This window comes from Lonchura striata, chromosome 4 (genome assembly GCF_046129695.1).
Source record: "Lonchura striata isolate bLonStr1 chromosome 4, bLonStr1.mat, whole genome shotgun sequence".
NCBI lineage: Eukaryota > Metazoa > Chordata > Aves > Passeriformes > Estrildidae > Lonchura > Lonchura striata.
The window spans coordinates 71,479,997-71,507,367 of record NC_134606.1 but is presented as its reverse complement, the minus strand read 5'-3'; the positions used below and the strand labels follow the sequence as shown (position 1 = coordinate 71,507,367).

General features: G+C 42.7%; 1 protein-coding gene across 19 annotated transcripts in view; it reads right to left on the bottom strand.

The window, feature by feature from the left end:
• Positions 1-22,417, bottom strand: part of CAMK2D (calcium/calmodulin dependent protein kinase II delta) — a 119,756-nt gene extending 97,339 nt beyond the window's left edge. For 6 of the 19 annotated variants that reach the window (XM_021531507.3, XM_031504669.2, XM_077783059.1 and 3 more), the window contains exons 1-3: positions 22,084-22,227; positions 21,565-21,817; positions 20,810-20,904 (exon numbers count right to left, since the gene is read on the bottom strand). In XM_021531507.3, the coding sequence (XP_021387182.1) occupies positions 20,810-20,904; positions 21,565-21,629 (160 nt within the window). In that variant the 5' untranslated portion in view covers positions 21,630-21,817; positions 22,084-22,227. Of the gene's footprint in view, positions 1-20,809; positions 20,905-21,564; positions 21,818-22,083; positions 22,231-22,399 lie in introns of those variants that run through there. The other 13 variants (XM_077783055.1, XM_077783062.1, XM_077783066.1 and 10 more) reach the window with 6 other exon arrangements.
• Between the last annotated feature and the right edge of the window lie 4,954 nt (positions 22,418-27,371).

The window sequence follows — 27,371 nt, the reverse complement described above, 5'->3', positions numbered from 1 at the left end:
AAGGGGAAACCCTTCCTTCCCCTTCCACAAGAGAAGAGCTTGCTCAACACATTTCACTGCACTTTGCAATTTTCAAAACTCTTCAAATCTCTTCAGATCTTGACATGTTCAGAAAAAGATTCTATTTAACCTAATTATTCCCAAATAAGCTTTTCTGTCTGAACCAAGTCAAAATTTAGGAAGTTAGCAAGGTACTTGTCCAGAGACATTAATTTACAAGTATAAACCACACAGAATTTTTTTATCCAAACTCATGAGTCATTCTTAGAAATGATGCTATTACCCAATGATGTTTGGTCATTCTAAGAGAAATAACTGAGACAAAAGCTGCTTCTTGGACAGCCAAAAGCTTCATAAACAACCTGCACACTGTCAAGTGTAAAAGCACGTGAAGTGATTTACTGGGTGGCACCACTGAAGCCTTTCTTTCTTTAATGCTTTTAAACCAATTTCAGCAGCAATAATGTTTTTGCTTTGGGCAAAAAGACAAGGCATGTTTCCTAGTTTTGCCAGAAAGGTAAGAGCAGTTAGGAAGCACTTATTTCACACAGCCTAATATTAATGACTTAGCTAGTTCTTAAAGAAGAGTTTAAGCACAGAAATAACAACTGAAGAATGTTCTTCACAGATTTACATAAGTGTGCAGTAACTAATGATAGCTTACAGGCACATTTAAGTATGGAAAGAAAAGCAGCCTAAATATTTCATGTGGAAATGACCATAAACTACGCTAGAGAGACTTTTCCATGAAAAGTGATAACTTCTGCTTTTCAGTTAGGGACCCTTTTCAGAGAGCCTTGTTATCTTTTCCATGTGCTTTTTACTGACCACTGGAAAAGCCAAACTTCATTTGAAGGCACAGTCTTCTTTTCAAAGAGCTTCTTGTGAAGAGATGATACACATAAACATATGCCAGGTAATTATAGCAGAAAAACATCCTTTCCACATTACACTCTGCATCCTAGAATGAATGGGTTCCTGTGAGCAATTCTGTGCAGCACAAGGCCATCTCCCATCTCTTGAAGGTTGATTCCACAGTGTCACAGCAAAGTATCATAAGGCAAGAGAAACAGCTATTATGGCTTCACAGCTTTCCAACATGTTAAGTAAAAAAAAACCACACTCTTTCCAACCTCGCCTCCTCCATTTGCTCTTTTCTTCTGCTGCATGTTCACAAGCCACCTCTGTTCCATGTAGACTGTAGAAATGTAGGAAGAGGGGTGAAAAAAAGCCCTGAGGGCCACTCCTCACAAGAAACAAATATTCTTTATGAATTGAATTCTAAATTAACACCTTTCACAATATAAAGACTCAACAGCTGAATGTATTTCCTTAGCAAACAAGCCTGCAGAGGGCTATACAGAAGTCCACCTCAGCCCGGTAAGAAGGTCTGTGTTGTTAATGCCTCACCTATAAATATCTCAAAGGAAGAGCTGTGAAGGAGAAGGCCTGTGCAGAGCAGCTAAGGAGCTTATGAGACAGAGATAATCCCTCTCAGGAACACGCACAGACACCAGGAAAGGTGAAGAGGCGAAGAGGCAGTACAAGGCCCATGTTTCCCAGGGAACATGAGGCACATGCAGCAGAAGCTGTGAGCACTGGAACCACGGCAGCACTGTGTGTCAGTCACAAACAGGAGCTCAATTTGGCCCTCTCTGGAAGACACTCCCTTCACTACATCCCCCTGCACACAGCAGCCAGCATCCCAGGCACATGGACAGCTCCTTGTTCCAACAAGTATTTTGCAGCAGTTAGGCTGTACATTATTCCCCACCACTCAAGAAAAACTGTCAGAAATTATATTGCTTCAAGAACACTGGAGAGGCTTTACAGTCACAGGATCCAACAGCCATTTTAAATACACTATGCCTGAAACAAATGAGGCTCTTAAGGTTTTTATTCTTTCACCTTTCATCACCCTTCCCACCTGTAAAAAAAAATCCTTAATATTGCCAGCATCAATTTCTCCAGGCTTTTCCACAGAGTTTTCAATAATGATCAAAGCATTTCATCTTGAGTCTTAAGATGTCAAATATTGCTCTCAGCTATTTTCAGTCAACTACCAGCATAAAAATTATTCTGCTTATATAATGTTTTATTGTGGCATATGAAAATAAAGACCAATACGTAATGCAGGTTCCACAGTATTTGACACCAGGAGAAGTTATTTTATGAAGATATAAATACTTTAAAACCAGTTGGGGTTGAAGCACCTTAGAGGAAAGCAGAAGCCTACATTTCCCTTCTGCCTGTCATTCAAACTCAGCGATGCTAATCCAAAACAAGACATTCTGACCTCAGCCCTTAAAATTTTTGAAGCATTTTACATTAGAATGTTTAGAAGTGAAGTTTATAGGGACTGTCTTGCTTGTGCCATATCAGCAGCAAGAGAAATATTGCTCATTCCATTACTGTAGAAGGCCCTTAACATGATTATACCTGGAGCTGCAGAAGCTGTAAGAGGCAGGCAGAATACAAGCAAGCTGCCAAGCATCCACATCTTGCTTGGTATTCCATTAAGCACTACACAACTGTTTCAAATCTCTCAGACTACTTCCCAGAGCAACCTGCAAAGAATTCCCTGCCTCTAAATCCCAGCAAGGCAAAAAGTGAGACAGGAGCTTAAAAGGAAAATTATTAAATCAAGCCAGTAACCAGTCTGCAGCTTGCACAGTTAACATTGCAGCAGGTAGAAAGGACAATTGCCCTTTTTTAAAATCCAGGGACAGAAACCTCATTTCACATGGCTTTTCAATTAAGGGCCACATTGTCCTATGATATTTCATACTATTGTAGAAAATAGCAGCTGTTCAGTTCTACATCTAATAAATTGCACATTAGCTTTCTGTGCTTCTGGATGTCTATGGTAAACAAAAATAGCACCCATGATGTTTGAAACTACCCCAACAATTGATCCTTGTGCTATAGACAGTGAGAGATGCATAAAATGTCACATTTCAGATTAGCCAAGCCACCAAGTGGCTTTATCTGCCGAATCCATGACATACGCTAATCACCTGTGCTACCAGCACACAAGGGTTTGAGTGGAACCACGCAATCACGGAGCAAAGGAGCATGATCCCTGTTCTGAGTTAGAAATGGATTTGGAATGATCATTTAGCAGACTATGTAAACATGAGCTGACTTAAGGTACATCCAGTGCCATGGACTATTCACAGGCTACAAGTCACATAATTACCATGCTGAATCAGGATATAAAGCTTTCTAAGTGATGCAGTTTCACCACCTTTCAACTTCATTTTTAACATTATGCAATATCAGATTTCACTAACAGTAAAAGTACTACCACTGAAGGGAGGAGTAAAATGACAGTGTATCTTTTGTTTAAGTAACCCTTCTCCCCAAGCCACTATCAAGCATCCCATTTGATACAGATGTCCCTCTTAGGAGTATTCTAGAGATGTGAATAAATTAGCTCTGGTTCTTTACTTCAAAATTACAATTCCTCATCGGAATGCTCTACACAAATCATTAATCAAATAGCCTGGTAGCACATACTTCAAAAAACTAAACCCCGGTGTAGTTCAAGAAGTAGAAAGTGTATAGTAATTTCTGGTTGGATATAAACCAGATTTTTGTGGAGAACTGTCACTCAGGAAAATTATTTTAAATTGTATTAGTAGATAAAATAAATCAGATCTTTCATTTCAAATCTACCAACATGACCTCAACAATAAAAACATAAACCCAAACCAAAACACTAACCATACACCTAAGAGAGCAGCATGATTCATACTAAAAAAGCAGACATCTGAGATTTAATCAAAGAACATCCCTGATACAAAGAAAACTTACAATGACAAAAAGTTCTCTCCAAGTAAAAGCCAACTGACTTATAAATATGTGTACTGAAGTGGATACAAGGTCCAAGTAAAACCTCCTCGGCAACTACTGAATCATGGAAGTGTACTGTACGTGCTCCTTTAAAGCTGTCACACAGGTGATGTGCTAATCACACGACTTTCTGCCAAGAGCACTTGTACAGCTGCTCTCACACAGCGCACGAGGACGACCCCGGCAGCCAGGCAAAAACGTTTGAAAATTCTCCCCACAGCCCTTGCTAGAATCAGCACAAAGGCTCAGGACAGTTACAGCTCCCTCCATCAGGCTTGACACTGCCTGGCTGAATGGCAGCATTGCTGTACAGACAGCAAATGTTTGACATGCCCTGCAATTTTCCTATCGGCTCTGGTGTTGATGGGCTTAAGCCCTGACACTACTTCCAGGGTCACTTGCTGGGTAGAATCTCTCCACATCAGAAAACACAGAGGTAATTTTCACAGCTACATCCAAGCTTTTCGAGTGGGATGGAAATTGCCATTTTACAGACTGTCACCTGTCAGAATTACAGTGCAGGTCTCACCCTCGTGTTCTGACCAATTTAAACTCTCCTTGGATTCAGCCACGCTGGTCAAGGGATCACCCTGAGAATCCTATGCTCGATTTAACACAGGCCACAGCATTACGAACACCTACACAAAATTACTGACACCACTTCAGTCATTTGCTCCTTTTTTCAAAGACAAAAGACAACTCAATTCATCCCTCCATACCATAAATTCTTATTACTTTCCCAGGGGCAATTCTTTGGCTCCTGATTTAACTCCTGTTTTTCAAGGGGAGTCATGGCAGAAGTGTGCAAGAGTAAAAAATATCCTATACTATTTCCTAAAAAAAAAAAAAAAAAAAAAAAAAAAAAAAAAAAGACCAACAAAACAGAAATGTAAAGCTGAAGGACACTCTTGGTCTTTTATTGCAACTTCTCTGGCAGAGGGCACAAGAGGCACCTGCCATTCCAATGGCACTGCCTCCCCATCTGTCCTTGGCACTACAGTTGTACAAACACAACAGTTTCCCAAGCTAATCTTTAAAATTAATGCTGTTGAGATGATGAATGAGAAAAACACAGTTCAGAGGAGGAATTACATCCCATTCTGATCACAAAAGGGTACAAGACAAAGGCAGTATCAAGCGTTGGTCATGACACTGGTGACAAATGCAGCAGAGACCTGTCACCACAGGACACAAATACTGCCCTACCTTTGGCTCCAACAGACACAGGGGATTAGACTGAGGCTTAAAATATCAACATCAGATAAAGTAGAGTTCATGGTGGATTTTTCTCAGACCCCCATCTTGCCATGCTCCCAAAGCTTCACAGGGTTTTTCTATGGATGATTATGAGGGCATTAAAAGCAGTTCTTACCAAGCTGTGCACTCGTCAGCTTTTCAACGACCACCTCTGCAGCACAGGAAGATCTAACTACAGCTTCTGATTTGTCATTTTCAATCTGTTATCACCAAACTGTTACCATGACATGTCATTTCTGAAAACACTGAAAACTTTCATTTTTAGACCTCTTTAGCAGTAAGGGTAGGTTTTTTTACCTTTTCTTGACAATAGGAAAACCAGTGACATTCAGGTAATGACAACAGATGCACACCCAACAAATGAAAAGACTATTTTTAACTTTTTTTTTTTTTTTGGTTCAACCTACCAACACTGTCAAAGGGCTGCAGATTCTTCAATAAGTTATTTCATCCTACTTAAAATAAAAGATAAAAAACCCAAGCTGATGAAAGCAGGCAATACAACCACAGCTAATTATTGAGGCCTGTGCACAGTTAACTATAAAGCTAAACTTTCCCACCATCTTTAAAAATTGCTTTTCCCCTTTTATAAGCAACCTTTGCCAATTTCCAAGTCAATTAAAGGAAGAACATTACAAGCACTCAAACCAGCTCTGAGAACTTGATGACAGGTTTGACAACATTGCTCACTCCTGCGCAGCCGCTCATTTTTACATTAGGCAATAAAGCTTAGTCATTAAGGAAAACTTCAGGCACATTTGCGGTGCTTGTCATTCAACAATCCCCCACAGAATATCAATGTATTTAATGAGAAGCAGGCTGCAGCAGGGGCAGAGCATTTTATTGAGCTGTTTCATAGAAAGTCCTATGAAAATATGGAGAATCTTCCCACACTCATAAGGTGAATGTATCCTTGTAAATAGGCAATTAGAAGGTAACTACTGCAAAGTCTTATTCTGCTTGATATCTTGATGCAAGACCAAGCTACACCTTCACAGCTTACTACTGAATACTCTCTTAGCAGCAAACAGTTTTTATTCAGCTCTTATGCTAGAGGGACAGGATAACAGGATGCCAAGATAATATTTTAATTTCTTGATAAGGCAAAACTACCAACAAAAACCAGGTTAAAAAGCCATCACACTTTTCCCATAAGATAATCAGGTTTTTTGACCTTCCAGTTTTTCATTCTTTAAAATAATCATGTCATTTCCTCTCCTGGTACCCATGAAATTCTCTCTGCCATCTCAATGCTTCTTTTTCTCCTCTTCTCTACCTGACAGGGAGTCCATGCTCAGACAAGGAGCCCCTGTTACATCCAGAGACCCCAGCTGACATCCCACATTCTATTTTTACATTATTATAGATAGGTTATAACTGAATTTCAGAAAGCTGAACTAAAACTGAAGCAGCATGGATTTCTGGTAGGAGTGGATAAATGTTACCATGAAAATTAGTGACCTCCAAAAATTGCTTAAATGCTTAAAATACTTCGGTCAAAAAATATGCTGCAATTGAATACATCCAAAACCTAATCACAACCAATTCCAAACACTACGCATTTTAAAAGAGGATTTTCTAATATTTTAACTAACTACAAGAACTTTTTCTACACTGAGTATCCACGTAACACAGAAAAGAAAAACAAGCATGCTTTAAGCGAAAAGGTCAACATGAAAGAGACAGAGTTTAAAATAAATTACCTTGTAATGAGGTTATGAAGACCCCATCTCAGAGACAGGATGTAGCAATTGCAAAAGAGAAACAGACAAAATCCACCAAACCAAACCAAACCAAACAAAGCTGCACACACCACTCAGGTGTCTATTTTATAAACCTTCTCAAGCATCAGACTGAGAACAACAGTTCTCAAAGCAGGAGCGCTTTAACAGCTCAGCAAAATTGGTGGACTAAGTGCACATGAGAAGGATACATGAATGGCACAGACACGGACATCATCTCTATTATCCCACCTGGAGCTGCTAAGGATACAGATACCAGACTAAACATGATCAGGTTACAGCAGTGGAACAAAATTACTGCCCATGAGTGGCATTTCCTCAGTGTTGCAAAACAAAGCACATGAGCTTAAGCACCTTCTACAGAGGCTCTCAAACCAAGTCTATCTGCACAGCTCTTGGATGGCTCCTTCACACCCTCTTTTCTGGGCAAAGAAAAAATCCATTTTTTAAAAACATGGAAGGGGCAGGGAAATCCTTCAAAAACAAACATCAAATGCCAACTCCTGTCATCTGTTCATCTGAGTCCGGAAGCAGATTTAGTCTGTGAGTACCCAAAACTTGCAGTGATAATTTTATACAGCTACATACTATGGTATCATAAAAAAATTCTGGCTACCATTAGTAGTAACATTGCCAAAGGAGCTGAAAATCTCTGCTTAGTAAGACAATTATTTGGGTTTTGACCTCTTATTTTGGAGCCACTACAAGTAATTCAGCTAAGTGTTATATGTTATTCTGACACTAAATTTACATAATATAATTTAGGGGAAATTAAAAAAATGCTTTTCCAATCACATTTTAGATTATTCATTAACTCTGTGCTATGAAATACAGATGCAGGCGGGTGAACCTCAGGTATCTGAGATTTACCACGTTACTAAGATTTGAGAGGAATGCCATTGCAGCATTAGGATATGGCTCTGTTCTCATTCCCATAGTCTCATTTTTTATCTAGAACCTGCATGGTCTGAGGAACACTAAAGAGATGTCAAGAACATCCATCTGGTCCCACTGACGTTTGCTGTTTAAACCTGACAATATAAGTATTAACTGTGTATGATTGCAGAATTCTGTTACTGACTGAGGCAGTGCTAATTCTGAGTTAGCACACGTGTTTCACACCTCCAGTTTGGATTTCAATACTGCAAATAAGCCGCTACCTTTTTTTTTTTGCCTTCCTGAAAAACTAACTCTTGTAACATGTCCTACAAGGGAACACTGCTCTCCTTGTGGACATCTTCCTTTCTTCCCTGAGGATGATCCAAATCAGACAGGGTGCAGGGAGAATCTCAACCAAAACACTTTACTAAAGTTTTTTTTTTACTGGAGTTTTTTTGTTGTTCCGGTTTATAGTCTCTGTAGCATTAGTTTTTCATTACTCATTATTACGATTCAGTAACATCAACATCAAGGGACATGCTTGCCCTTTAAAAAGTTTAAATTAATCAATCAACCTCCATATCTACAAAAGTAAGGAATTTAATCCTCCTCTGATTTAAATACATATCTTCCATATTTATAAAAACACTACTCAATCTTTAAAAAAATTTTATGCGAAACAGGCAAAGCATGTACCTTTATGCATAACTTTTCTGTTTACTATTAAGACTTTTAATTCAAAACCTATTTAATGTAATTTTTAATAAAAATGTCCATTCTCTGCATAGGAAAAAACCTGACAGATGCAAACCCAGATGCTGATCTCATGAGTACTCATACCTGTTGGCATAGCTCAGGATGTTACTTGTCACATTAATGTTATTGCTCAATACCCAAGCACTACTGGTTTATGTAAAATCACCTCATTTTCAAGGTCAGATTGTAGACTTGATATCATGAGAGTGAACCTTTTGTTGAAAAAAACTCAAAATGCATTCCTCACATTCAAGACTTTAAACCTGGCCCAGGCAGCATTCGAGTCCTCTTACGCAACCAACACAGTCACTGGTACCTGCCACAGTTCCCTCACAAAAATGTACCAACACACACCACAGCTCAGGGCACTGGAAGCTCTGCATTTTCCCTATTCAGGAAGTTTCTGCTGTCCACTATGACAGCTTTACGGAATATTAGCTGCCTATAAGCTGCAGTCTGAGAAATATGAAGGAAAAGGACCTCTATGATTAAAAAAAAAAATAAAAAAAAAAAAAGTGGCCATGCAAAGCAGTGGGGAAAGCCCTCAAAATCTCCATTAAGCTGGTTAGGCACTTTTCCACACTGTATCTTATTGACTGAACCAGTCAACAACAATTAGTAACCTTTTGAAAGTGTTTCAGTTTATTCAGGGCGTGAATCAATAGAACTCTGAACAATGAACTAGGCTGCTCTTAGTGCACTTGTACAATTTTCTCTTTCTTTAGCCATTTTGTTGACTAGATGAGCATCTGTGGTTGCAGAGACAAGTCAACACTCAAGAGAAACTATTCCTAATTTAGCTTTGTTTCATGGAGCTATTTTCACAGCAGTTTCCACTCGACCTTGCACAGAGGCGACAGTAACAGCAGGCTATAGAAAGCTCCTGTGTCAAGAAGTGCACATCGGTGTGATGGAAAGAAATGGGTTTGGACTTAGGTCTCAATATGCATCATCTGAGAAACTCCACAAAAAAACCCTACAGCTACCTACATCTTTGCATATCAGTTACTGCTTGGGTACAGCGAGTCCTCTAAAACAGCACGCCAGGGAATTTCTCTAGACAGGGATCAAAGCCTCCTGCAAGGCTCCAATGTTTAGGGTGCAGAAACAAAAGAAACTGGGTATCTGGGGATAAGTAAAAATGGAGATTACCCAACTAGCTTTGAAACTGGCAGACAACAATTGGTAAAAGAGGTGACAGGAAACATAGTGATGAATGGCAAAGCTGAAGCAAAATTACTAAATGTGTTCCTTCAGTATCAGCCTCAGAACCAGCCAAATCAATCTTAAATAAACACTGGAATTCACCAGAAAAGACACTCCCATAAAGACAACAGTGATAGTAAAGATGCTCAGACAACCTTCCCTAGAGGTCAATTCCAATTCCCTATTCCAAATATCCACATATAAACATGTAAATTAGCTTGTAGGATGCATTAGGATGGCCATAATAATGGCAAGTCTGTCATACAGCAGGAAGCTAAGGGAATATGGCTCTACATAAAATGCTGAGAATAAGATTGTCCTTGATAAATACACTGATGAAAGATGAGGCCTTTTCTGAAGGACAGCCCAGGCACAGACAACAAACACTGTCCACGACTAAATTTGGGCTGTAAATCTGAAAAGTCTTCGAAATAAAAGAGGGCAGCACTAAATTCTGTCTTCAATAAACCAAAAATAACCAACCCACTCACCTGCCCAGTTAATTTTTAAGACAGAGCTTGATTACTGAAGCAGATTATTTATTCTATTGAAGGACTCGACTTTACCTTGAATACACTTGAATTTCATTTCCTAATTTTCACTGAAGGCCAGCTCCAGGCGCTAAATGCTCAGATGTCCTTGTACCCTGGAGAAGTCCGACAGCAGATAAACGTGATTTGGAAGTGGAAAGGTTGAGTTTCACTAGACCTGGTTTTCCTGTTTCATGTAACAACAAGGAGACCACTGACAACCAAAACATGACTCTGAACCTGACTTTCCTTTGAGTTTTGGTAGAGGACCAATCCTTATCCCTGAAAACCATCTAAGCAAGAAGACAGTTTGCAACAGAGGAGTCAACCCTGTATCAAGTTGATGGAGGTGAATCAGTACTATTCAAAGGACAAAAAGCACTTTTGTCCAAACATTTTGCACTTTCAGGAGTCTCAATGTTGGGATGTAACAGCTGTGAGATTTACACAGCTACAAGAACACACTATGACCAAACAATACCTGTTTTGAAAAAAATAATGTAATTCTGTAGACAGTACATTAAATTCCATTACTTTCAAACTTAAAAAAATCTGCACCTATTAAAGATTTGAAATAAACAATTTGTGAGTCCTTGTCCTCCTCTTTTGGGTTTTCTCAAAGCATCTCCTGAAATACTGAGCTTCCCACCACGAGTCTGCAAGTCTGGGCTGGTCACCAATCTGGTCTCTGAAACAGCTGTAACACCACACACAGCTCCAAGCACAGGGGACGGACCACACATAATCAACTTCTGCTCTGAGAAAATTAATCTCATTACATGTTTTGATTAACATGGCAATGAAAGCAATTTATTACTTCATTTAGAGAGATAAATCATGTTTAACTCAAATAAATAAAAACTCAAAGACACCAGTTCCTGCCCTCATTACAAGTAAAGCAACTCTAAGTTAACAGATTGCTTAGCATGAATCACTTTCCTACAGCAAACAAGCTGGCTGGGCACACACAGGCTCCACCAGATCTTCTGCATCTCACGCGTGCACATGCACACACACAGAGCACTGAACCAGTGACCTCTTTTTCCTCTTCCAAAAATGCAACAGCCATGAAAGACCATGGAGTGCTACAGGTATAAAAAGAAACATCACTGGGCTTTGGGAGTTCTTCCATCCCACACCAGTACACACCTCCCTATAAATCTTACACTTCCCCCACATTAACAGACTACCGGGAGGCTCTGACTTAAAGAGGGAGAGCCTCCAAAGGTTTTCAACATGCCAAAATTTACTGAGGATCAATGATGAATATCATTAAAGCACCATGAAAAGATACAAAAACGTGACAGGAAATCTGTTCTTTTCCCTCCCCCGTTTGGAGCAGTGATACTAAAAATTCCTGAAAAATAAGGGGTTTATGCCATGACCAGCAAGGCATTTAGTCCCATTAGCATTTATTAGTGCAATCCTAATCACAAATTCCTAGCTATCCATGCTGTGCAATGCAAGGAGTAGGAAGCTACCTTACACCCAAGGGGGACTTATTTTAGAAGCAGCAGACTGAGTATAAAAAGCACCAAGATGAGCTCTTCACTTTTATAACTACAGCATTCAATAAATAATGGGAAAAAGTAGTTTTTGAAGGTTTCTGCTCGGATCCGTACTTGCATGTTGGAGACACTTGATGTTAGTGACATCTTTCTGTTAAAAAAAGGTGTAAAGCAGGTCTCCAAGTGTGTTTTAATAACAAAAGTTCAGCAACACCTGGAGCTGCCCTGAGGGAAACGCAAGGTCATCTGCCCTACAGAACAAAATCCTCCCTGCAAGGCAGCAGCAGTCTGTCCATGTTATAACTGCATATAGATCTTCACTTTCTGCAGGATATGAGTAACATCACCCAAATGAATAAGGTTTCAAGAGAAATCTCGAATTTGGCAAGTACTTATTTTAATGAGCAGTAGCCCATTAAAACCACTCCTACCAGAAGTCTCCCAAACCAAAAAATCACACCTAAGCAATGGCTTGAAGACTGCTATGCACTACAAATAGCCTGAAGGCCTCTCTTGACTCACTAAATCACGAACCTATCTCTCCAAGAGGTTATCATTTAAATGAAAGCTAAGCCTTGGCAAATCCCATCAGATTGTCAAATATGGATTTTATGTAGGAACCCCATCTGTTTGTACAGCTACATGAATATGCAACGTGACTGTTGCTGCAACACTTGCATTCACATTGCAGAAAACTTACAAGTAAGCAGTTCCCAACTACAATTAAATCAGGAACAAAGTTCTGAAAACACAGGCAATAAACTGCCGCCCACAAATATCAGCTCTGAGGCTCCAAGTTTCCTTTTCTCTCCCCCTCACGTGCTGAGATGCTCAAACTTTGCAGCACAGGTGTGCTACCCTTTGCACCTGCCCCGAGGCTGGTTAATGCTCCCTGGAGTGCAGGGCGCAGCCAGGTGAGCTGGCGAGTGCCAGCACTGCTGGGCCAGTCCAGTACCCGCTGCCCAGGTGAGGGCACTGCCAGCTGGAGGCCGCGGGGCTCACCGCTTGTTCAGCAGGGCTAAACCTGCCTGCAGAACACACACCCCACAGTTAACTGCCCCAGTGCTGCACATTCCTCAACAAACACACATCTGCCCAAAATACTGCAGCTGCTTGCTCCAGCCAGCAACACTCAGTTCAGACCTTTTTAGAAATTATTATTATAATATAGGTTCTGAATTTTTTAATTCTGTACATCATAACCTCTGGCTGAAGACGGGTTTCAGTCAAGTTCTCCATCCAGTGGAAGGTGACCACAACTGTGCTTTCCACAGCAGTGCCAATGGCACAGTCAGAACTGCTGCACAGTGAAAAAACCCAACTCCCTACAGAGCACTGTAGGACTGTGGGAGAGACTGCCCAAAATGACTGATTTGGCTGTAACTGAGCAAGAGAAAGCCCACAACCGGTTGTGAACATATACAAGCACATTCTACCTTCAAGTTGAAAGTGACTGCCAAATCTAAATTAATTCTGGTTTTATGGATGCCAGACAGCTCTCTTGGAAAGCATCACCAGGATTTTAACTATACATTTAGCAGTGATAAATTATTGGTTACAGGTCAAAGTTTTTTTTAAAGCCTCTCTTCACAGGATAAAATGTTTCATCTCAACCAGTAAATATCCACAGCATGACATTTCTAATTTTTAAAGTCTACTTTGTTACTTTTAAGAGGTTTGGGTTGGTTCTTTTTTTATTTAGTTAAGCCTGCATGTTTTACTCTCCAGTTTTGCTGTGAATTACTTAGAAAGAATTGACAAAAGGTCAGGCATTCATGTAACAGAAGCTCCCTCAAACCACCAGGTAGGCAAAGTTCTTTTCTACCAAATACAACCCATTTAAACCAATAACTGCACAAACATCTCTGTAACAGTTTGCTCAGCACATTACTTATCATTTTCTAGACTAAAAACCTAATTAGAAAAAACAAATATATGCTGTAGCACCATGTACACTTCTCAATTCCCACTAAAGAAGCTCCAGATCAGAAAAGAAGCGAATTTGCAAAAGTTGCCACTCCCTGGCTTTTCTGACAGCTTCAGCTTCTGTCCAGTGGCATCTAGAACGACAGTCAAGAAGAATTAAGTAACCCCTCAGTACAGCAGAATACACCTAGCAGCTTCTGATCAGATGCCACAGAAATTATCAGGGCTGCAAAGCTTAAAAGCGAGTTGTGATTCAAACAACTCAAATGAATTTCAGAACAAGCTGATAACAACCTAGAAAAAGACACTGGATGACAGCACAACTGTCTCCCTGGAAGAAAACACCAATTCCACGTCACACAAACTCTCCACCCTCCCTGATACCACGCACAGGACATTTCTTATAATACAAGGATTAAACGGATGAGAGTTTGCAAAAACACACACGGCAAGATGTACACAAGCCCAATACATGCAAGGATTGGACAGACTGGACTCCCATGCCTTTCCACAACACAGCAGATGTTTCTTCAAATTCAAAGCACAATTATTTTTAATAAGGAATTAAACAGAGGCACTGACATCATTAAGTTAATGTTTTGTTCTCTAGTAACCTTTTTCAAAGCACAGAGGTAGTTATGTTTCTCACATAAACTCCCAAACCCCCCACACAATCCTCACAAAGCATTTGACAAATGTGCAATATATGTGCTTGAAGGAGGAGGCTGGACATATCAAACACCCTGGCTTACATTTCCTAGGAGGTCAAATGAAGGACAGACATGAAAAGCACTATTTTGGCAGTAAAGACATTTGCAAATTAAAATATTTCACTGACTTTTATTCCAGACTCTTAGATCAGACATTCTTCAATAACATGAAAAAAGAAAAATAGATTCAACCCCCAAACCAGACTGTGAAATCAACAGCCATGTGAATAAACAAAGCAGAGATGACTTCACATACCCCTAATCACCACTTGAGAAGGTGCATTAATGTTTGGCATTTGGATCAATGCACGCCTGCCTATGGCAGGATTTTCACATTTCAATTCCACTGTTTAGTTAGGTTTTGAAACTGGATTTCTGGGGGGTTGGTCTGTGTCTCAGCCCTTCCAGGAACAAGTGTATTTCTAATTGGCTGTCAGTGAGGTCAGATCCAAGTCACAAACACCTGAGCTGGCCTGTGGTTTCCCACAAAAAAAATGTTTCCTAGGTGTGGTATTATGTGACAACAAACAGAACCAATCTGCAGTAAATGCAAAGTGTTGACCCTTGTGTTAAATTCCTTATTTTTGTATTTGACCCAAACCTTTCATTCAGAAGTACTGTCTGAACATAGCAAAACATCCTCTCAGACCAGGAGGAACAGCACACATCCCTATTTCAGTATCAGGATATGGGAGCTCAGGAAAGGTATTCTGTTTGTATTCTCCCCTGCACCTTAATTCTCCCTTCTCTCCCAACAGAAGCAATTCCCCAAGCAGAGCTGTTCAAGCGTGCAGTTAAGTTGCTGCTTTGCAGGAAGAGAACACACAGTACAAGAACATGAATTAGTGCCATAATGTGTAGCTTCTGACAGAAAATGGCTGGAGACCACTAGCCAAATAAGTCCCCAGTAATCCCCTTTCGATGCATTTCCCTCTCTCCCCCTAATGAGCTTGCTGAAACTGAGCTGACAGATGATGCAAGCACCTTTTTACTCCCCATGCTTTTCTAAGAGAAATTGTAGTCACAATGGAGAGAGTAAATAACTCTTGAAAAAACTCCAGAAGTGACATTCTTTAAATCAACACAGCATTTGTTATGCATAACTTCACTATGAACTGCCAGGACATTTCATTTCAAATCTAGTTTATCTGTTAGAATCAATTACTACCAACCAACACACATCACAGAGTTTCAAAGTCCTCATTCTCAGTGGTATTTGAAAGCTCTTCAGGTCTCCACTAACACCAAAATAGAATTAGAAGCTCCAAACCTTCACCTAACCAAAAATCCCTTTTGGTTTTTTTTTGGGTTTTTTTGATAATGCTCTTCTCTCCCTATTAGCCTGAGCTGTCTGAATGGAGTCAATTTCAACAGAACCAGTAGCCTGCTCAATTACAGTAATTTGCAATTAAACAAATACTTGCAGATAAACATTCAAATAAATGTGCTGTGTTACAACTGATGTCAAACTGAAAAGAATGTCAAGCTGAGCACAAACATCGACCACAAACATCAAAAAAGGTGACTGCGTGTTAGCAGGTGAGCCTTCTTACATACTAGAGAAAAACAGTTTTAAACACTCAAATTAATTAATGTGAGAAACAAGACTACAGCAAGACATGGAAGAAAACCACTAAAATCCCAATATTAAGTCTTGTCCTTACAAAGACAATCTGCCTCACTGACACCTAAATGCCCTGAAGGACTGCCCTGTCTGTGTGGGAGTAACGTCATGTGTGCCTAAGAACAGAATTTAGCTTTTAAAATGCAAGTGTTGTAATAAACTGGCACAGGTAAATATGTGCTTCAGAGATTAACATCTTGAGCTAAATTTGAAAGAATTATTTTCTCCTCCTATGGAGCACTGGAAGCCTTATTAGAGCTTGCCTTCCTGTACAACATCTGGCATGGACTGACACAAGCTACCTGACTAAAGGAAATGTTAGCCTAGTGACACATCAAAAACGTTTATCTCTATGTCATGAAAAGCTGTGCTGAAAAATATCACCTTATATACGCTTCCCACTTCATTCATCTCCCTAATGTACTTTAAATCACTTCAGGGATCATGAGGTGCCCTACTTGGAGAGCTTTAGTCGCTGAAACACTCTTCCCACAGCCCAATTACTCAACACTGCATAAAATGCTGTTCCCACGGGGTGGGGTTTGCAGCCTCCGCACCCATCAGAGCTAGCTTCAGGTGAGTGCCACTGCTCCAGTCCCTCCAGCTGTGCCATGCACCTGCAGGCACGAGCTCCCAGGAAAGAACAGGAGAAATACTGAAAAACATTTGGGACATTTCCTGCTAAGAAGGAAGATAAACAACCAGCAGCACCTCCAAGGCTTGAAGCTAATGGAACGGCTGGTCCCTGAAAGCTCATGAGAGGGAGCAGCAATAACCTCCAGCACACTCTCAGGTTATTCCTTGTAGCACATATGCTCATAAAGAAAGCACTGGTAGTCCTGCTGCAGCAGCCCAAGGGCTGGCAGAGACGTGCCCAGCTTTTAACACAAGCTCCCCAGAAAAGAAAAGGGACTGGGACATCCTCCTCCTCCTCCTCCGGACACCATCACGTTGCACCAAAGGCACGGGGCCTCTGGCCACCGAAAACTGTCAGTGGAAGTTACTGGCAATACGTACACCCAGTGAGAACCTATCAGTGATTAACCTTTTCAAGTATGATCAGAGATGCAAGCTCTTCCCTATTTTTTTTTTTTTTTTGGAAGACAGAAAATGAGAGCTAAACCTACTATGAAAATGGGTCTGTTTATGTGAAATCAATTTGGATCAAAGCTAGAAAATTCCCAAAAGAGAAAGAAGAACGTGTACAGATAATGGCAAAATGAAACAGACAATCTGCTCATTATTTGGTATTTTGAAGAGACAGGAAAAGTAAAGTCACAGAAGTTCATTTCTATCTGTATGACTTCCTACACGTGAAAAATAACACAGACAAGCCTAGGCCCTTCCTGAATAGTACGGAAATCCCAAAAGCTTAATCAGATGAAACCATACAGAACCCAGAACCAGCAAACACACATTCTTCACTTTATTCGTGGTTTCCTGTATACCTGTTCATCCCTGCACTTAATTTTAGAAGGGCAATGTTGTAAATGCACATGCCGCAGTTGAGAGGGCCATGATACACAGAGCATCACCACAGAACATCAGAAGGCTTCAACCCATACACAGTAACACCATACTTCATCAGAAGGCTTCAGACATGTGCTCATACAGAGTTACACCAGACTACTTCACAAGGCTGCAAGTGTCTGCTCGTCTTGTTCCTCAGCCCAACTTTTTATACCCTCATGGTTCATGCATGGCACCTGTGTGCCCTCTGTTCCCTTTGTGCCTGGTCAGTCACACCTGGGCACTCCCTGCCTCGTTCCCTTCAATGCTGCTCACCTGCTTGGCACAGCTGCAGCCCGTTGGGGATGAGGCTCCAGCCCTACTCCCAGTTCCCACAGACTGTGCACCTACAGAGTAACACACCTTTTTATGCTTTTCCTTTTCTACCATCAGCAGTATAATCACCTCAGCAAGAACATCATCTATTGATACAAAACCAGCTGTGGATATTCCAGTAGTTTAGACTCCAGCTGACTTAAAAAACACTAAGATCAAAACTATGAAGAACACCTTAAGAATAGTAGGAAAAGAGAATATATGAAATTCTGACAAGCAAAAGCATTTTTGCTGCGCTGAAATAGATTCAAGCCACAAATGCTTATTACTTCTACTACTAAAATCAGAAAATAATGGAATTGGAATTCTGTAAGGAACAGACCACCAACTTAAAAGCAACAAAGTTCCCCCTGCTAGAACAGGGGGCACAGCTTCCTTTTCCCCTCCAAATTCCAGCCAAAGCCCTTGCCTTTGAACACAGGCAATTTGCCTGAAATTTCCCTGTAACTATACAAGAAAATTGATGGGAACACACCTTCGCTGGCACTAGGTGGTGACCAAATCAGAATTACAAAGACTACTAAAGTAAGAATTTGGATACATCTCCAATAACATTTATGGCTGAGATGAAGAGGGGAAGAAAGACAACTACTGCTCTGACTGTACTGAAGCCACTTAAATAATTTCTGATTTCAAAACTACTTTTTAGGAAGTTTGATTTAGTCTTGGAAGTCTTGACTCCTCCATATCATACATTGAAACTGCTCTCACTGTATGAGAAGCAAAAGGCCCAAATTTGACATTTTGTTTAAAGGACTCGAAGGGAAGCAAGCCCTAGACAAGGAACTCATTTCCTCTTAACTCTGCTCAGAGATGAAGCTGACCCAATGATTTACACTGGAATGGCTATTTCAGTAGGTCTGACACACAGGAGATAAGTGCACTCCTACCTCCACATACAGCAGTTCAGATGGAATAGAACAAAACTTAGATCTAAAAGCAGCACTTGAATTATAAACTCCATCCCCAACAGCAGCCAGGAGAAAGCATCACAGTTTGAGGCTTTTTCAGGTTCAGCCTTTTTGCACCACAAGTGACATTCAAGTGCACCTCTCCACAATTAGAAAATTGCCTCAGAAGAATCTAAAGATTTCTCCAAGAAGCTTGCTCTTCAGAAACTACTTTGTAGATTTCCAAGTGCTAAAACCCAAAAGAACCTCCACAAAAAACAGCCCAGCAAGTAAAAAACTGCAATTATTTTTGGGATGTCTGAAAACAGAGATGGAAAGGCATTCCCTGCATTCATGGACAGGCACCATGCATGTCCCAATTTGCAAGGATATGCCACATCTCAGCTTTGAAGCATAACCCCTTCCCTTATGGGGAAAAAACTATATGAAATTTGCCTCATTCCATTTTATGAGCAAAATTCTCCCAAATGTGCTTCTACTCCTTAACAGAGCACATCAAAGACCAACTTGGTCCTGGCATGAACAAAGTACAAAAATTACAGCTTGAAATACAGCACAATCCAAATGTTGAGTAGTTAGAAAGACCCAGGTTTTCCTCATTTAGCCTAGCATTCCAGGATTTACCCCATCACACACACAACCCATGGCACATTGGTAACCTGGCTACTGGTACAGGGTTCCCGCCAGTTACCAGTAACCTGATGATGATCTTGTCATGGCTTCTCACATTGAAAATTACCCAGATCTATGAAACCACATTGAGTGTGATGTTTTATTTTAACCATCAAAATTGAACAGATTACAGTAGTGTGCTAAATAATAATAAAAAAATCTGTTTAAAGCAAACTTGTGAAAATATTGACCTCAACTATTATAAATTGCTTAACCTACCTTCAAGCCTGTAACTGTACAAAAAAAATTAAAGTAACCTTTGAAAAATAAAGGAAAAATAATCTCACAGTAAAAGTGAAAAGAGTTAAATTCAGCGAAAAGTAAATTTTCACACAACTTTCAACAGCCATGAGTAACACTCATGGAAAGATCTTTATTAGAGAGCAGCATGTTATCAGAAATTGCCATATTGTCCTGTGCAATGTCTTATGTTTAAACTTAATGACTTCAGCTGCGTTTACCTGCCGTGATTCCTTTGGGCCAGAAGCAGACCAGCCACAAACACTTTTAGGCTCTGACACTGTTTACTTCTTCACTGCCGTGTTCTTTACAAATTCCCATAAAAACACAGATAACCTTAGGGGTGAGTGATCCCTAATCCCTGACTCCGGACACAGGCACTCCAGCTGGGAATTAACGAGCAATTGACAGGGCACCGCTAAGACTCCCTTGCCACAACAACAGCCCACACCATGTGTATATTTACCCACAATGTATCATAACAACCCGACCGCTGCTGCTGACAGGCTGCTGGAAACGCGCATCAGAGGCAAGGCAGAAACAAGCTCTGCACAGCCTTGTAACAGTAACACTCCTCACTTCATCACAGAGACTTGCTCCACAATAGTTAGATCAAAACCCACGGTTTTTTTCTTCCTCATCATAATTTTCTTCTCACAAAAAAGTTTAATCTGAGGTAAAAGTACATTTTTCCTCATTCACTCACAGTCAGATAGGCCCTAATGTTCATGTTGAAATGCAATGGGAACACAGAATTCAGTGCAGCTGTAAATGTTTAAAATAAAATCTGTAATGGAAACTTATTATTGACTATCTTCCCAGAAAAAAAGTTTGCAAAATGCTTCTGACTCAAATTATTTACATTAAAAAATTAAGAGACTGCATTATATTAGATTTTAGTTTGTGAACATCTTGTTTTGAAATCATACAGCAATCTCTGACTTCCATGCAGTCAATCCATGAGACGTATAACATAGAAAAAAAATCAGGCATCAAAGGAAAAAATCCCAACCCAGGAAATAATAATTAAAATAGTATTAAAAAATCTTTTAAAATACTGAGCTACTTTTATCATTTCCCAATGCTTAGCACATTAACACAAGAAACAGGGAGGAGGCACCATAAACACCAGATTGAAATATACCCACCCCTAGCTGAAAGCTTTTTGGTGTTGATAATTTTGGCAGCGTACTCTTGTCCTGTGGTGATTTTCATACACCTCCTCACGACGGAGAACGCCCCTCTGGAAACCAAAACCGGGCAAAGTGTCAGTCCAACTGAAACGCTCCACTGCCATTACCAGCTAACGGGCAGCACGGAGGGCTGTGATGTCGGCAAAATTAAAAAATAAAAATAAAAAAAAAAAAAGGATTTTCTGATTTTCTGACAGGGACGGTCAGCATTGATTTTATTCAGCTGAGCAGCGAACTCCGCGGGGTAGAAGCCGTGTGACCAATCCCGCTAGCTGGGGCGGAGGGCGGGCGGGTTCTCGCTGTGTCCATGCCGGCACACACGGGGGGACAGGGGGCGGCGGTGGCCGTGTCCCCCTCAGCGGGACACGGGCTGGGGGCGACACCCAACATGGCGCTCAGGGCTGCGCCCCCCGCCCCGCCGCTGGGGGGCGCCCGCCGCGCTCCGACACCCCTCACGAACCGAGACCCCCACCCCGCGGCTACCCAAGAGCTAAAAATAACTATTAAAAATACATTACAACAAATAGCGGCACGGGGGGTTAGGGGCAGCTCCCCGCCACCCGCACACAGCCCCTTGGCCGCCCCGGGATCGTATGGCTGGAGCGCGGGCGCTCCCGCGGCAATAAGGGGGCCCCGGGCGCGGCTCCTCCCAAGGCTCACACGCCGACCCCCGCAGCCCTCGGCGCCTTCACCCTCCGCTCGGTCCTTACTTTCCGAGCTCCTCGAAGAGCTGGTACTCGTCGGTGAAGCGTGTGCAGGTGGTCGAGGCCATCATGAGGACGGGCGGCCGCCGGTGAGTCCGGCGGCCGGCGAGGCGAGGACGGCGGAGGGGCTGTGAGGCGAGGCGAGGTGAGGCGAGGCTCCGCGCCGGCTCCTTCCCCTCCTCTTCCCCGCCACCGCCTCCTCTGGTGACGGCGTTGCCTCCGCGCCCTCCTCCGGTCTTCCCTCTCCCCTCCCCTCACCCTTTAGGGAAGCAAACAAACAAATATTTAAATAAATAAGTAAGTAAGTAAATAAATAAATAAATACGTATCCTGCTCGCTCCCTCGCGCTCGCCACGGGAAACGAGCGGCAAAAGGGAAAGCAAAACCGGGGCGGGGGGCGCGGCGCTCCCTCCCCTCCTGCTCCCCGGCGCCTCAGCCCGTCCGCCGGTGCCGTGCCTCCCCCTAGCGACCCCGACCCGCGACTCCCTGCCGTCGGGGACGGCGCGGCACCCGCGGGAGACTCACAGGGGCGGTCGGAGCACGGGAAGAACCCGCGCTCCGCGCTGCCGAGAGCGAACACCGCGCTCTCCCCGGGCGCTGCCCCGCGACGGCGGCGGGAGGCGCCCTGAGAGGAGCGGATGCACCTGCGCGCGCCCCCCTCACCCCCGCCCCGCTGCTCGGTGGCCGCCTGTGACGTCACGCTTCGCCCGAGCGCGAGGGAGGGCGCGCGGCGGGAAGCGCGTGCGGGCGCGCTCGCGGGGCAAGGGGCCGTGACGTCGCGGGGGGCCCCCGCCGCGCGCGGGGAGGGAGGGGAGCGGGAAGAGAAAGGGGCGCACCGCACCGGGCGCCTCGTGACGTCACAGCGGCTCCGGCAGGGCGGGGGACACACAACCCGGGCACCTCGTGACGTCACGGCCGCCCCGGCCGCGTGCGGGGGGGGGGGGGGGGGCACAGGCGCACCGCGCGTGCGCCGGGTCGCGACCGTCACCGGGGCCGCGGGGCAGCTGCGGCCACCCGGGAAGGGAAGGGAAGGGAAGGGAAGGGAAGGGAAGGGAAGGGAAGGGAAGGGAAGGGAAGGGAAGGGAAGGGAAGGGAAGGGAAGGGAAGGGAAGGGAAGGGAAGGGAAGGGAAGGGAAGGGAAGGGAAGGACCTCAGCCCGGGATTCATCCCGCAGCACGGGACCGCCAGGACCTGGAATAACACAGCGCTGGGAAATGTCACAGCAAGCAGCTGCCTCGCTCTCTTCCACAGAACTACAGAATATCTTGAGTTGGAAGGGACCCACAAGAATTATCAAAAGTCCTGCACAGAACCCCCTCCAAAATCCCACCCTGTGCCCGAGAGCGTTGTCCAAATGCCAAATGCTCGTTGCGCCCTGGCAGCCTTGGGACCGTGGCCACTTGAACATGGAATGGGGCCACCCAAAAGGCATCTGATCCTTTTTGATAAACCTGAATTGCTTTTGCTCCTTTCTGATCAACCAAGTGGTGGTGAGCCACGTGAAGAGCTCAATCCACACCTGCACAGAGCACAGGCAGCAGCTTGGTTACAAGCAGAGATCCACTACAAAAGGCAGCCTTGAGCATCTCCATCCTCATTTTGCTAAGTGAGAAGACAAGAAGCACAAAACACATCCACAAAAAGCTTTGCACTAAACCCCTGGAGCTTCCAGAATCAGCATCCAGAGCTGTGGTCTCGTAAGAAGAGTTAAAACCTGCCAACCCTTCCCAAAAGGAACATGAATGTACCTACACAAAGGTAGTTTTCCTCCAGGTGAGGCAGCTGTGCCTTGTACAAACACACTGAATTCGTGACATAACGACGGAAGCAGAGGGACTTTGGAACTCGGGAGCAAGTACAAAGCATTTACTCCATCACTTCCTCTCCAGGGAAACACTCTGTGCAGCAGTGGCAGTAGAGACTGCAGGATGTTTCCATTTAGACCAGCAAGAACGGATCTGTTCCCACCTCCGCCAAGGGAATGCACTTTACAAGCACTCCGAACACCAGCATATTTCCAAATCCCTTCAAACAAAAAAGTAACATGGAAGTTGTGCATCCTTTGGTATAATATCTACATAAGGAACACAATCAGCAGCGCTGAACCCCTAGGGTGGGCTGATGGTTGCAGTTAAGGGGAGTTTTCTGCCAGGTTCCTTATCCAGATGTACAAAGACATAAGAAAATGAAACATATTCCCCTGGCACTACATTTTCCCTAATGATATATTCTGGGAAGAAGCATTTGGACCAAGTATCTGCTATTGCTGTGCCACACAGTTATTCTTTAATTTAAAAAATATTCAGAGGAAAATATTAAATTAAATTACAATTCACTTTATTGTTGATGTTTTTGTGGTTTTTTTAAAAGTCATTATAAGGATGAGTGATCCAAACTGAGAATTTTTTTTAACTTTTTTTTTGTTTCACATTTCCCTATCTGAAAAAGACTAGAAGGGGCCAAGGAATTCCTGGAGAACTATCAAGCATGAATTTTATCACAGGAGGTAAGTAAAGAGTATTTGTTTACAAGACTGATATCACAGGACTAGATGAATTTCTCTAAGAGAAACACTAGGGAAGTGATGAGTAGCTTGGAAACACTTCAGCTGAGAGGGTTTTTTCTCCCTACAACAATCATGTCTTAATTGTAGTTTCCTCTTGAGCTGAAGAAAACCTTAATTTGTAGCTGCCGTTTAAACATTTGGTACATTCCCCAAATTCCTCCTGAACAGACCAAAGCAGGCAGGATGGCAGCCAAAGATCTGGTCCATGAGGTGAAATTCTAAATGCTGGGTAGAGCTTCAGATTTCCATTAAGGCCACAGAAACAATTTATCTGTTGTTGAAGGACATCAGATCTCAACACTGAACCAAACAAAATGCTTCAAAGCCATCCCAGGGCACATTTTTCTTCTCCAAAAGGTTTTCAAGAGAGCAGTTCAAGCCTGTAAGAAACTGAAGCTGTTCACTTAAAATTCCTGAAGTTTAACTAAATGTTACAGCTAAGTCGAATGAAATACATATTCAACTTTATACTGATACCTTTATTGTGGCAAAGGAAATTGTATTTATTTTAAGAGTTTGCTATTCAGTGAGGTCTTTGCTTTGTATGGCTTTACTTTTAGACAGCCAAAGTGATGTTTTAATTTTATTTCTGACCTTGCAAATACAGATTTTCAATTTTCTTATGTTTTGCATGAGTCAAGAGAGCTTCCAAGAGGTCATTTGTGTGTACTGCTCATCATGAGGGCTGCTAGGAATAATGCATGTTTCATTTGTGAACAAGTGCAACAGCCACTTAAGAGGCCTAGGCAGGAAGTGCCCAGAACACCTGACTAATCTGGGCCTTAGATAAATACTCAGTTTATGAGCAGATGGTCTTTAACAGAAATCTTGGTCCTCCCCAGGGCTGCACATATTCCTGGGGCAAAGCACTTGGGGAAACCAATGGACAGCACTGGAGCAGTCAGAGGTACATCACTGCAGCAAAGCAATGAAAAGATCAACAGTGTATGTGGAAACCAGGAAAGATGTAAGGACAGGTTAAAAAAAGAGGATCAACTGGGAGAAATCACATAGAAAATACATGGGTTGGCACTTCATTGCAGCAGCTGGAACTGGAGGCACAGATTTAGGTCAGTGTGGAATTCCCTGCTGCACCACACGTTGCACCTCTCTTATTTTCTCACTGGGGCTGCTGGACTTTGATAAATAAAGCTTCTGGTGGCAGAAGGACCGGTGACATCGTGCCAGAGACTCACTCCCTCCTTTCCAAGTGATGAGGGTGGCCTAAAGCCTGTCCCAACACCTGCTGCTGGAGCAGCTCCCTCACCACCAGCTCCTGACCAGTGCTGGCTGCAGAAGCTGGTGCCAGCCCCAGACTTGCATGGCCTCTGGTGGATTGTGGAGATCCACGGTGGAGCTGCTGCACCTGCCCCAGGGCTTGTTCCTTCCCCCTGGAGAAGCTCTCTCGCTGCTGCTGTCCCACCACGTGTGCATCAGCGCTGGCAGAAGTAAATCCTTGAAGGTTCCCCAAAGGAAAGGAATTATTTATCCATGACTGACACTCCTGGCAAGCACCTTGCTGCCCGAGCAGGGCAGTGTGTGTGCTCACTCTGCCTCTGCTGCTGGAGCACTCTTAGGTGGGATTCATTTACTCCTCAGTGAACCAGAAAGATGTTGGCAGAATAACTGATTTGATAGCTCAGTGATTCTGTCACGCTCTTGCTATGCAGGAGACCAAAGGTTCTCTCTGGCCTAAAAAAGCATCACTCCTGACAGGCTGGGAGGCATTGCTGGCCACTTAACTCCTGCCTCTGGAAGCACCACAGGGAGAAAGAAATGAAAAATTAATGCCTTATTTTTTATCTTCCTGTGCGGGGCAAGGACAAAAATACAGGCTTGAGCAAAACAGATGTTTTCATTTGTTGGCACTGGAAAGAAACAAGGAATGCTCTGATAGGATTTAAGCTTTGTCTCAGAGTTTTAAAGAATATATTTTTCTTCTCTTTTTTTTTATTTGAAGTATTCTTGATTAAGAATATGCCTTTAAAATAAAGCTTTTGAAGAGAGTGATTTCTTTTTAATGCACTTGTTCTGGTTATTTTGAGCTGAGTAATTTTTAATGAATTCTTAGCAAACAAAATATCCCATTGTTTACATAGTTCTTTTTACAAGCAATTAGAGTCAGTAACACTCCATGAATAAGACCTTTTGCCACTGGCTTTCATGACATGGATCTGAAATATAAACATTACTAAAAAGATATTTCAAGCTGTGAATTAAATGTTTCCTGGGGCTTGGAGCAACCTGGTCTATGGAAGGTGTCCCTGCCCATGGCAGGGGTTTGGAATGAGATGAGTTTTGAGATCCCTTCCAACCCAAACCATTCTGTGATTCCATGATTCTATGATTTCTGGAAGTTTGAGCACTGGTCTTGAACCCTGTGTGACTGGCTGACTCAGAAAGGATGAATGGCTCCCCTTCCAGGGTTCCCAGGGGTTTGTTACTTCTGGTTCAGTGGTGATAGACTGGTAAATATGTGCATTTCTCTGGCCTTGTTTTAATATTACCTTGCCACCTAAACCCAAGAGAAAGATATGCATGTGGAAAAGCTGGCTGTGACAGCCTCATATCATCAAGGTGAGGAACTAAGTGTGATCTTGGCTGACAAACTCCACAGAGGCTGCCAGGGCTGCAAGGGAAGCAGGAAACAGAGGAGCCCACATTGGCATGCCAGCACTGAAATTGTGCCGAGTCTTCCTTCTGAATGCTTTTGGTGAGTGCTTTGTAAACATTTCCAGGCATTTCCTTAAAAAAAAAAAAAAGGGAGAGGTGACTCCAAGCAATTTGATCTACCACACGTTTTAGATTTGGAGCATCCTTTCAATGAAGGAAGTTGAAGAAGGAAATTAATAATAACACCCCCTGCTTCCCATCCACAGGCATTCCTAGCACAGGAGATGGAAAGGCTTTCCAAGGGGAAGGAGCAGTAACAGAGTTAACCAGAACTGATAAAGAGGCAGGCTGGAATTTTATAAGGGAAATAAGTCAGTGTTGAGGTTTTAGAAGTAGGGGAACATGGTCGGGGGGTGAGAAAAGGGGAATATTTTAATGACAAAAGTTTGGACAGACTGAATTGAAGACAAAAGATTTGCTCAGAAAAGGGGAAGATCTTAAAGAACCCAGTGTATATGAGATACTTTTGACTGGAAAGAAGCTGAATTTTAAGAAAAACACAGTTGTTGGACTGTGGAGATTTTAAACCTAAGTAGAAGAGAAGTGCAGCAGCTGGTTTCATGACCCAGACAGC